The sequence below is a fragment of the Leguminivora glycinivorella genome, chromosome 6 (genome assembly GCF_023078275.1).
Source record: "Leguminivora glycinivorella isolate SPB_JAAS2020 chromosome 6, LegGlyc_1.1, whole genome shotgun sequence".
Taxonomy (NCBI): Eukaryota; Metazoa; Arthropoda; class Insecta; order Lepidoptera; family Tortricidae; genus Leguminivora; species Leguminivora glycinivorella.
The window spans coordinates 25,236,246-25,251,198 of NC_062976.1; the positions used below are offsets into that span (position 1 = coordinate 25,236,246).

The window sequence follows — 14,953 nt, forward strand, 5'->3', positions numbered from 1 at the left end:
AACGCGTCCTTACTGAAGGCGCCATTTTGTCTATTCCATCAATTGACATTTGCATGTTTTGCATTACTTACAACATGGCCATACCGTACTGCACAATAGTAATAAATTATTACATTACGCTATGACATAGATAGTTCAACTATAGATATTAGTGGTAAATCATTAAATAATGTAAACAAGTGATAAAAAACAGTAAAATAAATATTTGGTATTAGAAAATAAATGATTTGAAAACAACACAACGTAACATGGAGACTTATAATTATGTACATCTAATAGCTTTCCCGTTACCAAGGAGAAAGTTTAGGTAAAAAAATTAAGTGGAGTGATCATATCAAGTTTATATTATGCACACTACGGAAGATATAAAGAGAACAAAACACGGCTTTAAAGACAATTACAGGATAGAAACATAACCTCAAATATGGTACAGAAGAAACAGACTAATCAAAACTATGAAAGGACACGAACATTTACATTACATTTGATAGTGAGGAAAGGACAGAAAAACAGGTACGCACTATTTAATATGTTAACATGTAACAGAGATCGAACATCAGACATAACTTGTGTCATGCCGTAATACTTCCTGTGACTGCTGGTGTTTGAGTATAAGTTCTTTAAATTTGGTTTTAAAACTTGTTACACTTTGTAGGTTCCTGAGGGGCGGAGGAATGATGTTCCAGCACTTGGTCGCATTGTACTTGAAGCTGCCACGAAAAGCCGCAGTCGCATGCCGAGGAGTTATCAGCTGTATACTACAAGTGCGTACTGCAAGAGACCTGCGAGTGGACATCCATGACAGCTTTTCGAAGAGATATAAAGGGGATTTATGTTTTACTATGCCAAAAAGAAGACTGGCCAGATGAAGTTTGCGACGGTGAAGCATTTTAAGAATATTGTGCTTATTCAAAAATGGCGTGACATGAGCTCTTGGTGGTACATTGAAACAGAAGCGGGTACAGGCATTCTGTACTCTTTGAATAAGCCGTTTTGTTTTTGATAGGAGCCGAGGGCCATACACTAAATCCATGTAATTTAATTTAGACAGAACTAGTGTTTCAGTCAATTGAATGCGCAAGGTTTCGTTAATAAAAGGCCGTATGTTGTAGAGTAGTTTGAGTATAAAGAAACAGGTCCTGACAGATTCCGCAACATGCTTCTCAAATCTTAGTTCGCTGTCCATAACTAATCCCAGGTTACGACGTTATATGCCACTGGAACCTTTCTTTACTTTACGTGTAACTCAAGATTTATTTTATGGACTAAATAAAGATTTCCAGACAATTTCACTCGTAACCTAAATACTACTCGTAGTCAGTCATGAATAAAAATGTTTGAAGTGCGAAAAATATGTAATATTTTCAGGATTTAATTGCCTGTGATGTATTGTATTGGTACATATTTTTTCCACAAATTATTTAGGTATGTTTACCTGAATAATCGTTAAATGATCAAAATTTATCCCGGTCTTGTTTTTATTCAGTTTGGTATTTCAAATCTTTTTTTATTATTGTTATAAATGGGCTTACTCTTGGCCACAGACCAGCCAAAGGTAAAGACGTGGCCGACGATGGAGTGAGCTCGCCCAGAAGATACGTGTTCACTCTTGATTTGAAGGTAATAATTACGAAATTAAGCAAACACATTGAAGTTTCTTCAAAAACGTACAAAATTATTTATAAATGTGACTGAAAGAACCAGGTACTAAACAGAAAACACGTGCAATATTAACTCTAATAAAATAAAGCGTAGCAAATAACAATCTGTTTTATTTCTAATTGTTATTAAATTTCCTTCGAAACGGGTAACTTGATAAGTTATTAAATTTGTAAAGTCAAAATTTGCCTCTGGGCTAACTGGGCTTTATTATTGGATGGTTATCTCGGAAAAAGATGTTAAATTATTAGATCTAGGACTGTTCGCGTTTAATTACTTGTAAGTGATCATTTTATGGATATTTCAATCTTTCTCCTTACGGAAACCTTTGAGTATTCCGGAAATTTGCATGGGAGGTGTCCACGGAGCTGAAGTCAATAAATAGCTTTTGTGACACTTAAATGAAATGACACTTTTTTTTAAGTCTGTCTTATATGATTAAGTACTGTCCAATTAACCGAAATAAAATATTATCATATTTTATTATCACTTAAAAACAGCAAAAAATATTCAGTATATACTTTTACGTAATCAGACGAAAACAACACAGTCCTGTTAATCTATAGATTATCTGTGCATCAGGTCATTCTATTAAAAAACATTTTTTTCTGACTTTTTAATTTGAAGGCATAGAGTGATTGTTTTGACATGCATTAAGGTTCGAATTCGATGACGTCACTACATCGCTGACAGAAATAAAAAAATACACACATTTTTAATCGAAAATATGTAGTCATCATACGCTTTTATTAACCAAAATCTATAAATATTGTTATTTTATGTAAATACTAGAGAAGACAATCATTTATTGGCCCAAATTCGATATGAGTCTAGTAGCCTATTGGATGATGACAGACTAAATTGGGGATAAAAACGCAGACCCTGCCTAATAAAACGGATACCAATTTTATTTCCTGCAGACGGTGACCCACCCCCTATGGATTTATTATTAGAATGTAATTCCAGTAACATTCCAGTAATTAAGTGTCCAAAATAGCCTCTTGGTATTCAAAGTCTTTCATCGAAACATAACAAGTCTGTACCTAGGTATATGTAGTAACAAATTTGTATGTAGACACGCAATGTAATGAGTACTTAATGACTTCATTCACAGAACTTAATTCTGCCGTCCTAAGGTAAAAGGCAGCTATTCGACATTTTGCCGAAATTGACTTATTGTAATATTCGTAATGTACAGGTTAAGCTGCATCGACCACTTTTTTCCGTTTTTCGATATGTTGCCTAGTTTCCGAGAAAATTTCTCTAAAAAGGCAGTATTTGCACTAATTTTCCAAGATTTCCTAGCCAAAAAAGCAGCTATTTAACAAAACTAAGCTAAATCAACGTATATGCAGATATACGTTTTTTTACGCTCTGGTTAGGTTGATATGTTATCCAGTATTACTAGCCTAAAAGTACGTAAAAGTGAAAAACTAGGCTAAAAATACGTACAAGACGTTATACGTAGTTTTAGCGTAGGATTTTGATCAATTTTTTAAACTGATACTAGTCTAAAAAAGCGTATATACATTTTTTCTGTAAAAAATGTCAAATACGTCATTTAAGCCTAGTATCGCTCGATTGTTTTACAACACAATATTAGTCTATAAAAACGAATAAGTGTTATACGTTCTTCTTATTTTGTATGGGTGTCATATTAAACGTAAAAAAACTTTTAAAATGAGTGAAAGTGCTGCAAACTAGCCTATAAAACAGTATATGCTCCAACCTTTGTCAATCCACCCGCCAGCCGAAAGATACTTTATGCTATGGAAAAGCCATCAGTGACGAGCTGCGAGCACCGGCGCAGCTTGTGGCTGACAGTACGAGAGCGCAGCTGGCTTTTTACGCGCGAAATATTGATCGAAACCAAACGAAGTTAGGAAAAATACTGAATTATTGCATTTTTGATACGTTTTAACAATAATAACTATTGTTTACATTTCCTACATCATTTCTATTGTCATTTTTATTCGAGATACAAACATTTAACTCGATTTTCAGATATTATTGCTCGAAAGCAAATACGTCTTTTTAGCGTAGTTTGCGGTGGGAAAGTTGTTCGTATCCCTTTACGACCGAGAAAATTATTTTCTAAAATCTCATAAAAATGCATGTGAACAGTTTTCAATGGTCGTCAAATAGTCGTAAAAAATAATATAAAAAATTGTATTGCCTTTAATCAATAAAAAAATCGCATGCAGGAAAGTGACGTTCAGGACCTATATGTAAATGCACAAAAGTGCAAATTCGGAAGGACACGTAAAAAAATGACTAAATATCTTATTTTACATAATAAAACTTTTTTTATAATCATCTATTATTCGTTTTTACATAATACAACGTTTAAAAAACTATAAAAAAACAATTGACGAAAAAAATCTCATTCCAACTATCACTTACTTCGTATGTAAATCTTTCAAACATTTATTTTTGCGTGTAATGCAAAGGTACACGTTGTTGCAACGTTGATGCAACGTGTATTAGTTCGACTGGATCAGGATTCGAATGGGGAATGCAGGTTTTGGGGGATTTCATATCGTCCAATTTAGGAAAATGATTAATAACTATCAAATATGATAGATGCAAAGGGCTGGCGAGCTCTGACACTTTCTGGGCCTCACAGGTGTTTTACCATGTGAAACGTCATTCGAACATGCTTCTCTATTCACTACGCCGTTTTCTTGGTGCTTTAATGAGCATTGCAAAGATTTCCAAGCGGAAATCTAGTATAAGTAATTACTTTGCGTCTAGGGAGGCCCATGGCGTCGCAAACAATTTTGTACGTATGCCCTCCATGCATTCACCAAAGCTAAATCATTATCATTGCGTCTCAGAAACAATTGACGGATCGTGTATTTTTAAATCAGTTAAAGTATTTGAAGACGAAGGTTCAAAAAACAGCTGGTCAACCTCCAAACTTTCGTTGTCACGCCATTCAAAAAGGTAATAAGTTGATTCTTCAAGGCCCTCGTCAAAATCCTTAGTATCTGATATTTCACCATTGCACAAAATTTCAAGGATTTGTTCATCACTTAATGGACGCCCTATAGAATATAAATATTGAATTACAAACTGAAATTTGTAATAAACCGCGAAAATAATTGATTATTTGTTCGAAATTCATTTTACGCCCAAAGGCCGAATGCACATAAACGTGCAGATATTTATGGCAAACGGATTACGGGCTACGACCAAACCTACAAATTCGTGCACTTCTTTTTTACGATCTTATTAATAACACGAAATCACTTAATTTTAGTCTTAATTCATAATTAATAAAACCATTAGCTCTTTAACAGTAAAAATCATGCATTAAATAAAAGGTTTGTCACCAAAAATATACGAAATTATGAACTTACGTGGGTCACTACTCTCACCAAAATACCGCGCCATCTTCAAACATGTCCTGCGACCGACTGACCCGGCCAACCTAAGGTATTGACTATTATTACGTGTTGCTAGTGTCTGCAGATTCGATCGGTATAGGTTTGAGCCCGAAAATACAATTTACTTTCTGTCAAGATTTTTTTTAAATAATTTGCAGGATTATATCAAACCGGTCGGAAAGGGGTATATAGTTTTTTTTGCAGCAAACACTATATGAGGTATATTAATATTCCACGGTTTAAGTATTTAACGTTATCCTTTTTGGTTTAATTTACAGTAAAACAAGTAAATAATTTGCAATTAATGAATGAGAACGTTAGAGATGAATGTTGATATAGAGAGGGAGGGGTAAATCCAAACAACGATGAATGGATTATGTGAAATAGGATATTAGAGAGAAAGATATGAGTGTTGAGATGACGAAAGAGGAGAATGAAAGAGGAAGATCTGTTCTACCTACCCCACATAAAATGAGATAAGGGTATGAGGAATAAGAAGGAGAAGTATTGACAGTAGTCTACATTTTCAACTATGTTTTATTTTACAAACATGGAATATTAATATGAATATAATAGGAAATTGAATGTGAAAATAACCATATTTTTGATAACCAGTATCAAAAAGCATAGGCATGTTCGTGTGAAAGTTAGGCCTATATAATAAACTTACGGGGTCATCTGCCACTGTTTCCAGAAAATCCATTAAATGACTATTTTGTTGTAGTCGAATTCAATTTATAACTAATTATTTTGATTGACTTTGATTTTGATACTCTCTATAAACTTTTGGATCGCAATTTTTGTATTGTAACATTGTTGAAGATTTTTATGGTTACTAATCCAGTCATTTCTGAATTGCTCGATGTTATCTGTTTCTTAGCTTAATTCATTTCAGGATAGTTCGACGCTTACTGAACTATTGCTACATATTCGCACAATCTGTAATAGAAATTGGTAAAATTGTTTTTTGTTTGCAAACTGTTCGTCACATAATAATTATATTATCTTTTTCTCTAAATTTTTTTATAGAAAAGAGACAGGTTTTTGGAGCGACCATGAAATTCTTCTAAACTGTATGTATAATTCATGCGAACCATTTGGTAGTAGGTAGTGTAAACTGCTTTCTAACTCACATCTTGTGCGGCCAATTTCATAGTCATCCAAATCCTTTGCAGATAGATTGGTCACAATGAAAACCCGTTGTTGTTCTACCTCTCATCTTGGCATTAAAATTACATAATTATAATTTATTTTGCCTCCAATTCTCAGAAGTGACGCGATAGATTGACATATGACATATGATATAAAAATTGACCCTTTTTTCAAAGCAAAATAACAAATTGACCTATTTTATCATTACTTACTAACTTGTTTCCATTAGCAACGTAAGAAAGTTTCCACAAAACTCCGAATTAGTACACGTATGTTTAGTATACAGACGGCACTCTTATCATCTAGGCTTTGAGGAAAAATGACGATTAGATACTAATAATTGACTACTTACTGACTAATTTAAAAGAGCAGGTATTATTGTGTACTGTAAAAGTTTATTATATTATATTTATCACTATCCAAAAAGAATCGATAGATCTAGTTTTTTTTTTAAGTAAATAGGGACAGAATGGCGTTTTCTTGTTTCTTTAATACATACGTTTTTAAACGACGTATTTGCATTTTGTTCCAATTTCTTCCAAATATACTAATCTATAAAGCCGTATATATGATTTTTTTGATAGTATGCGTTCTTTTAGACTAGCAGTACAGTCGAAAATCTGGAAAACTCACTAGGATACTAATTAAAACCGGCCAAGAGCGTGTCGGGCCACGCTCAGTGTAGGGTTCCGTAGTTTTCCGTATTTTTCTCAAAAACTACTGAACCTATCAAGTTCAAAACAATTTTCCTAGAAAGTCTTTATAAAGTTCTACTTTTGTGATTTTTTTCATATTTTTTAAACATATGGTTCAAAAGTTAGAGGGGGGGGGGACGCACTTTTTTTTCCTTTAGGAGCGAATATTTCCGAAAATATTAATATTATCAAAAAACGATCTTAGTAAACCCTTATTCATTTTTAAATACCTATACAACAATATATCACACGTTGGGGTTGGAATGAAAAAAAATATCAGCGCCCACTTTACATGTAGGGGGGGTACCCTAATAAAACATTTTTTTCCATTTTTTATTTTTGCACTTTGTTGGCGTGATTGACATACATATTGGTACCAAATTTCAGCTTTCTAGTGCTAACGGTTACTGAGATTATCCGCGGACGGACGGACGGACGGACGGACGGACGGACGGACGGACGGACGGACAGACAGACATGGCGAAACTATAAGGGTTCCTAGTTGACTACGGAACCCTAAAAAGGCCGAATAACTACGATACTGCCTTTAACTTAGAATCTCGAGTGCTAGATGGGCATTGTTGCTAAGCAATAAGATAGTATGTGATTATATACGGCGTTATAGCCTAGTTTAAGAGAAAATCCTAGATTAGAACACCGTATAAAGCATGTTTTACCGCTTTCTTGACTAGTAATATCTACCATTTTTGAAGCTTAATACTATGCAAAAAGGCTTTTATCGAATTAAAAAAAAACCAGTCGCTGTACAAACACACAAATAATGTCTAAAATAAGTAAACACTTATACCTACTATATAGAAAAAGAAATAATGAAAAACGTTAATCCGTTTTGTAGAAATTCAAAAAAGAAGGTTTTTTGCGATTATCTCAAAACTAGCTTTTGTCGAATAGCTGCCTTTTACCTTAGGACGGCAGAATTTAGATAGAAGAAACAAATTCATATATTTGTATAGGGGCCGAGCGTGTCAAATTTTGTACTGAAGTTGATTCTTGCCTGTAATTTTAAATATGTCTCAGGGTCTTGATTGTTCATAATTTTTGTGTTGTTGCAATTGAATATCACGTAACGAGGCATTTTTTATGTTTTGGTTGACTTCAACTTACAAACGAGTAAAGACGGACAACTCAGTGGATTTCACTGAGTTCATTTGACACGCTAAGTAGATACGTTTGCTTGATCTATGGTATGTATGACATCTGTGACTTTATTTCTTAAGTTATTGATGGCGATAAAGGTAAAATGGGACAAAGTTACCGATGTGACTTTTTTTAATTATTGGTTCAAAGATAATGAAAATAAAAAAAATATTCGTCACACTCTTTCAGGCCTCAGCAAATGATTGATGCATAATGCAAAATTTGAGAGATGACAGATTTGACATTTAATGTGCACACAGGCGGAGCTAGAAGTCCTATAGAAAAGTCGTCCTCCCTGGATTATATATTCTGTGTCCCTGGGGAACTGTGAAATTTCGACTGCCGTATTTATCTTTTTTATCTTTTTACATATTTTTAACCCCGGACGCAAAAACGTGTGTTATTATAAGTTTAACGTATCTGTATGTCTGTATGTCTATGTATCCTGACGGATGAACCGATTCAGATTTAGTTTTTTTCGTTTGAAAGCTGAGTTACCCCGTAAGAACACTCCGTGTTTCATGAAAATCGGTCCCTTTATGTCGAAGTTTTTTCAAAATTTTAATTTTGTGGTTAGGATATTTATATTGCGAGAGTAATGGAAAATATTGTGTGTAACTCGGGGCGTAAGAATATATTGCAAACTCTAGTCTTCAAATCGCTCCGGCAAGCCGTCGCGCTTTAACATACTCTCGTTAACAATATTCAACTTCCACGTTGCACAATGTACTATTAATCTAGTGTCATCTAGTTTCGGACATGCAACTGCACGTACCTATCTTTGTTAAAAAAAGCCATCAACGATTGTCGGTATTCTTAAAAGAAGTCAAAGCCCATCCCTCAACCTCTTCAGTATCAGTACAAATCAGTCACGCGATGAAGCCCCAGCTTTATTGCAAGCACTTTATCGGCCCTGCTTGATCGATCTGCAGCACACACTGTTTGTTTTTCAGTTCGTGTTTATGCGGAGCACAACGGAGATTTGTTGCGAGCTTTTAATATTAATTTGTGTAGTTTTTCTACTTTAGTTTTTTAATTAGGTACCTAATAAAGAGTACCTAATGAAATAAGAGTTTCGTTTGATTCATAGTTAGTTTTATTATTCGATCCGATTGCGGATGGATAGGTCATAGCCATAACTATTGCATCGGTATCCACTTAGAGCGTACCATTCTCTCTTTGTCAAGTTCTTACATTCCTCTCAAGGTTGTGTATCTATGTGTAGACAGTGCGCGAACACACAATATAACTTTGACATCCACCCGTCATCTGCAGTTTACTGTCATCATGATCCATGTAAATTACTGCGTTGAAATGTCGTCAAAAAAATCCTCACAGTGACGGAACTTTTACAAAACTAGATCTAAAAATACTTAATAACATTATAGAGGTAATTTTCCTTTTCATAAAATTTTATTCAGAATAGAACAATCTCATAAGACAGCACAAACAAACTCATAAATGTAACATCAAAGCATACGCCGCTTTATTGGGCAAGGCACGCTGCTAAGACAATATTAATATCCGTGTAGTTCCGTTACCCGGTTACTCGGTACCCGGGTTTTTAAGAGTACCCGGTGCTCGAGGTACACGGGACCTCATTTCGTTGTGAGTGGCGTGGAATAAAGCTGCAGCGATCCGGTGTTTTTCTTCTTTTGTTTTTCAAGAGATTGGTGACGCCGCGGGGAAAATATAATAAAGATTGAGTGCAATCACAATCAATTTTAACATAAATTTTCATTTATTTACTACTGATTCTCCATTGCTACTGAAAATCTATTTCAATCAATTTAGGCAAGTCGTTAACAAATAATTAATCTCCCTCTTTCTCAATAGCTCTAATCGTTAGATGAAAACTACATGAGAATACGTTCAGTCGTTTTTGTTCACTTGACTATACTATTTTTTTTTTAATTTTTAGACTAGTATTTTTTATACAATTTAGATTGATATAATTTTATTGATTCAAAGTAGTTTTAAAACAATATTGTTTATTGCTCCAATAAATTGCTCTGATATTTAGAATAAGATCAATATTGTACATTGTTGACCATTTAAAAGTGCTTATTGTAAGCCTATTCGAATAAAGAATATTTTGACTTTGACTTTGACTTGACTTTGTTTATAAAAATATTTTTCCTTTGTGTTGTGCAAAATGTGCAATGTATTAACAATGTATACTATGTATAGTCAGCTAAAAACACAAGCACAAGCTGTAGAGAAAAGTTGACTCCTTGCATACAAATTTCTATGCAAGCTGGTCTACTTTTCTCTGCACCTGACTGTACCAACGAAGTTCTTCGTTTCTTAATCAATTTATGCAAACCTTCATAGTCCATTCACCTTGGTTGTCTTGCAATTATAAATTTAGGGATAGAATTCCGAATACGTGCGCATTGTTCATACTTAGTTGTGAGAGATTTGTTTGGAATTTTCGAATAGACTTCTTGGCATTGTTCAATGTTCAACCAATATCTACGCATTCGAGCTACTTGTGGAATTCAGAATTTAGACAATTCTGATAATTATTTTACTAATGTAACTAATACGAGTAAGTACTAAAAGCTTTAGAAAATAATGAAATTGAGTTGAAAGGCAAAAAGATAGAAATGAAAACCGACATTTGAAGTCGCAACAAAATAAATATAATATGCTATTCAGAGTTGAATTGTAATACGGCCAAGTTTGAGGAGTTGTAAGCAGCTAGTGACACGCTGTAATGGTAGTACCTATACTAAAGTGGATAATTAGGACCCAACTTGAGTTAGGAGTACCTAAATTAGGAATATTTTTGGAATCAGAGTACATACTGGCCTAAGAGTCTATTTCAGACGATTTATGGTGCAGTCCGAGAGACATCGCTTTCGATGACTAAAGATAACTATGCGAGAGCGATATATTTTGCCACATAGCTGAAAAGGGAAGCTTGCAACCGATTGCGACGTTTCGCTATTGTGTCTTCTTTCCCTTCCGTCAGCAAGTGCCGCAAACCAGGTCTCATCGACGAACTTGAGACCATCTCCAAAGCACTTTCGCCACTCCGTCCGCTTCTTCGTAAGCTTCTCCCAGTTTTGGTAGTCGATTTTAAAGGCTGCCATGTCCCTCTTAGACAAGAGTATTCCCAAGCACACACACACATACAACCCACTTGACTTGGCGGACGTACTCAACGCGTACACTTAGACATACCCATACAAACTCATTTGCGTGTTTACTCAATGCAACGACGGCCCAAGTTTCAATAGCGGAATGCGGATTCCCGCCACCCGTGCCAAGTATTTGCGAATTTAATCAAACTTACTTATCCTCGTAATCCAGTGTGGTGTCATTAAAATAATTATTTACTGGGTTATGACTTTAGAAGTTAGATGCGTACTTATTTAACCCTTCAGGTGGCGAAATCCGGGAGCCGACCGCACGTAAAGTGGCAGGTAACCGGGAGCCGGACTTGAAATAAAAAGCTGTTGAGTGGCAAGGATACCGATAAAATGACAGAAAAAGTTTACCCTTGAGTGGCGGGGCCCTCACGGGTGGTCATCGCGAATGTTACTTATGTTACAAAAATTATAATTACTCAAAAAATGTAGGGATGTTGTGCATAAACCATATATCACTGGATTCATTATGAAATGGCTAAAATCATTCCGTAGAAAAAAAAGACATTCCGTTTATGTGAATTTTGCTAGACTCGATCAAATATCAGATGGCTACATTTTCCACTTCCATTTGTTAAAGTAACTTTATTTAGGCAAAAAAACAATAAATTGGAGAAAAAAGTCACTCAGGGACTTAAATATACATTTATTTACACTTATATCTCTTTTTTTAACATATTACAGTACATTTTTTGCAAAAAAGACGGTTTTTAAACACGTGTCTCAAACATGGCAGGCGGATGGTCCAATCTAATTGGGTCATATTTCAAGTTGCTTTGAAGTTGAAGGTGTTGAACCTTTACTGAATGCCGTCCTTGTTTAGTGACGAATGGTTCGTGCAAGTATGAGGAAGCTAGATATAGTTTTAGACGGTTTTATTTATATATTTAGGCATATCGTCGCACGGGGTCCGGGACCCGGTCCCTGCCACTTAACAGCTTGTTTTTCCCAGAGTCCGGCTCCCGGTGCCTGCCACTTAACGGAATGTTTTATAAAATGACCGCGCCACTTCTCCCCTATGCAACTTGTAGCTCTGCCACCTGAGGGGTTAAACAAACAGAAGTGGATAATAATTTTGTTTTGTTTTGTTTTCTTCCAAAAGCGTTAACCCTTTTGTGTGCCTTGGCTTCATTTTATCATTCAAATGAAATATTGTAGATGATTTTACTGCCGTATGTTAGTAAATGCCCCGTGTGGTGACGGTTTAAGAATTTCACCACCCCCATTCTTCCCGTGGGTGTCGTTGAAGTCGACAATGGGATATGGATTAAATTATGGCGTAGGCCGCGTAGGCGAGAGGCTGGCAACCTGTTACTGCAATGTAAAAATTTGGATTTCTTTCAACCCCCTTTTTTCCAAAAGTGGCACTAAAACTTAGTAGTTCATGTGCTCTGTCTACTCTTTTATGGGATACAGGTGTGATTATATGTATGTATGTTAGTAAATTCTGTGAATTTAGTTACTCGATTGCTTATTAGACATATTAAAAAAAATAGCAAATGAAAGTGTTGTCCTAAAACAACTTAATCGAGATATTACTCGTATGATATGGTGTTTACAGTAAGGTGAGCGTTAAAACCTGTGCGAGTGAGCTATCACTAGAACCGCTCAGAGCAGTATATTGCCAGTTTTCATTTGAACAAATATTATAAAATAATAAATATAAAATTTATATAATATATTAGAATTCTTTCCTAGAATTTTCCATCGATTGGTATTTTGGATTCATATTTTTGTAGTTACGGATATAAATATTCGACGCACCTGGTAACGATATTCCAGGTATAAACGTGCTAATTTTAGTTCTTAGAAATTTAAACATTAAAGAGTAAACAAGCAAGAAAACAACAATTTCGCCCATCAAACTGTCAATTCGAAAACCAATTCCGAAACTAAAACACAACACAACACAATGAGCCGTGTTTGCGTTGCTCACAAAATTCTAGTTTGCGCCACATAGTAAATAAAACCTACGCCCTTTCGGGCATTGTTCGGGCTCGATTCAGGGAAGCTTTTGTGTCTGTGGCTCTGTTTGATGAACACATGTGGCAGTATTTATTCTAAAAAAATGGCTGACTTAATTTTATTTATTAAAATGATACACTAAAATGACAGAAGGCTAGCGGTCTGTCATTTAAAAATAAAATAAAACAGTTCGGAATAACTTAGCGTCTGTCTATCATTTCAAAAAAGGAGTGTACAAGTTTCTAAAGGGTCGGCAACGCGCACGTGACACCCCTCGAATTGCAGGCGTCCATAGGTTGCGGTGACCGCTTTCCATTAGGCGGGCCGTATACCTGTTTGCCACCGACGTTATAAACTTTGGTATAAAAAAATAGTACTTTTGGCAAACGAGTGGTGCTTTAGAAGATCTGGGGCATTTTTTCAAAGTTGTCCAATCCATCCCACTTTTTTTTGTAACATGGGTATTACGCAGTAATCGTGAGGTCTTTCGATCCTAATAGGAAAAAAAATGTCCCAAGACTTCTATGCACTTTTCAAACCTTCCATTCCGTTACCGTCATACAAGATGTATGAAAAAATGGTGACGGAGTTGAAAAAAAACCTTGAGACACTTTTTTCTCCTAGTAGGATTGAAAGAGCTAGCGATTCTGAGTGGAAACCAAAGAAAATTTTCCAAATAAAAAAGTGGGGGGACAACTTTGACCAAAATGGCTTGTCTAATACAACCACCAGAACTTAAGTTTTTAGTCCCGTTATTATTTTTTTTTTATGGGATAGGAGGCAAACGAGCAGACAGGTCGCCTGATGGTAAGCGATCACCGCCGCCCATGGACACCCGAAACACCAGAGGTGTTGGAGGTGCGTTGCCGGCCTTTAAGATGGGTGTACGCTCTTTTCTTGAAGATTTGAAGGTCGCATCGGTCCGAAAATACCGCATACAATTCATTTCACAGTTAAAATGCCAATAATGCATTGATGATACTTCTGGTGTTACGAGTTTCTATTTGATTCGCATTAATATGAAATACACAGTAGAATCATTTGCTAAAATCCTGAAAATATTATTACATTGAATTGCTCTAGGCTTAGAATTTTTCATGGTTTACATTTTTTTCTAAATCAACTATTTGCGTATATTTTTTTATTGCTCGACATCATACCAAGAGCTTGAATATAAGCTGCCTATGCCTGCCTAGCCTGTGTGGTGACGGGTTAAGAATTTCACCACCCCCTTTCTTCCCGTGGGTGTCGTAGAAGGCGACTATAGGATATGGGTTAAATTGTGGCGTAGGCGAGAGGCTGGCAACCTGTCACTGCAATGTCACAGTTTCGTTTTCTTTCAACCCCTTATTTGCCAAAAGTGGCACTGAAGCTTTAGTAGTTTCATGTGTTCTGCTTACCCTTTATGGGATACAGGCGTGATTGTATGTATCATATGTATGTAAGCTGCCAAATCTCGGTAATTGTTCGACAAAAGGACTTTAGTATTTTGTATTTAACAATGAAAATAAACACAGCTTTATTGTAGAAAAACTAGACCGCGCAAATTGCCTGACATTTGCATTTTCATAATGGATTAAAGTCGCGGCCATCTTTTTTTAAAATGTATTTCTCACAGATTTAGATATTCAGTAGATGAAGTAAATAGCACCATTTGTATGGGAACCAAGCGTGCCGACTTTTTAGCTGTCACTGAGACGTCACGGTCGGCATTTAGTGATGGGAAAACCTAAACGATTCAAAGACACCAATGCCCCTCCGCCCCGCAACAATGCAGCCG

The 14,953-nt window shown here is 35.5% G+C and overlaps 2 protein-coding genes across 2 annotated transcripts in view; one reads left to right on the top strand and one right to left on the bottom strand.

Moving 5' to 3' along the window:
• The window catches only part of LOC125226809 (nephrin), a 790,592-nt gene that overhangs the window by 716,330 nt on the left and 59,309 nt on the right, over positions 1-14,953 (bottom strand). The gene's annotated exons all lie outside the window — the stretch shown is intronic.
• Positions 158-1,080, top strand: LOC125226810. The gene is made up of 2 exons (XM_048130916.1): positions 158-513; positions 656-1,080. The coding sequence occupies exons 1-2, from the start codon at positions 425-427 to the stop codon at positions 867-869; spliced, it is 303 nt and encodes a 100-aa protein (XP_047986873.1). The 5' UTR covers positions 158-424; the 3' UTR covers positions 870-1,080.

Excerpts from the sequence above, each read along its gene's own strand:
- LOC125226810 (XM_048130916.1), top strand. The coding sequence starts at position 425 with ATGGTACAGAAGAAACAGACTAATCAAAACTATGAAAGGACACGAACA. Across the intron at positions 514-655 it reads AGGAAAGGACAGAAAAACAG|GTTCCTGAGGGGCGGAGGAA; the intron begins GTACGCACTATT and ends TACACTTTGTAG.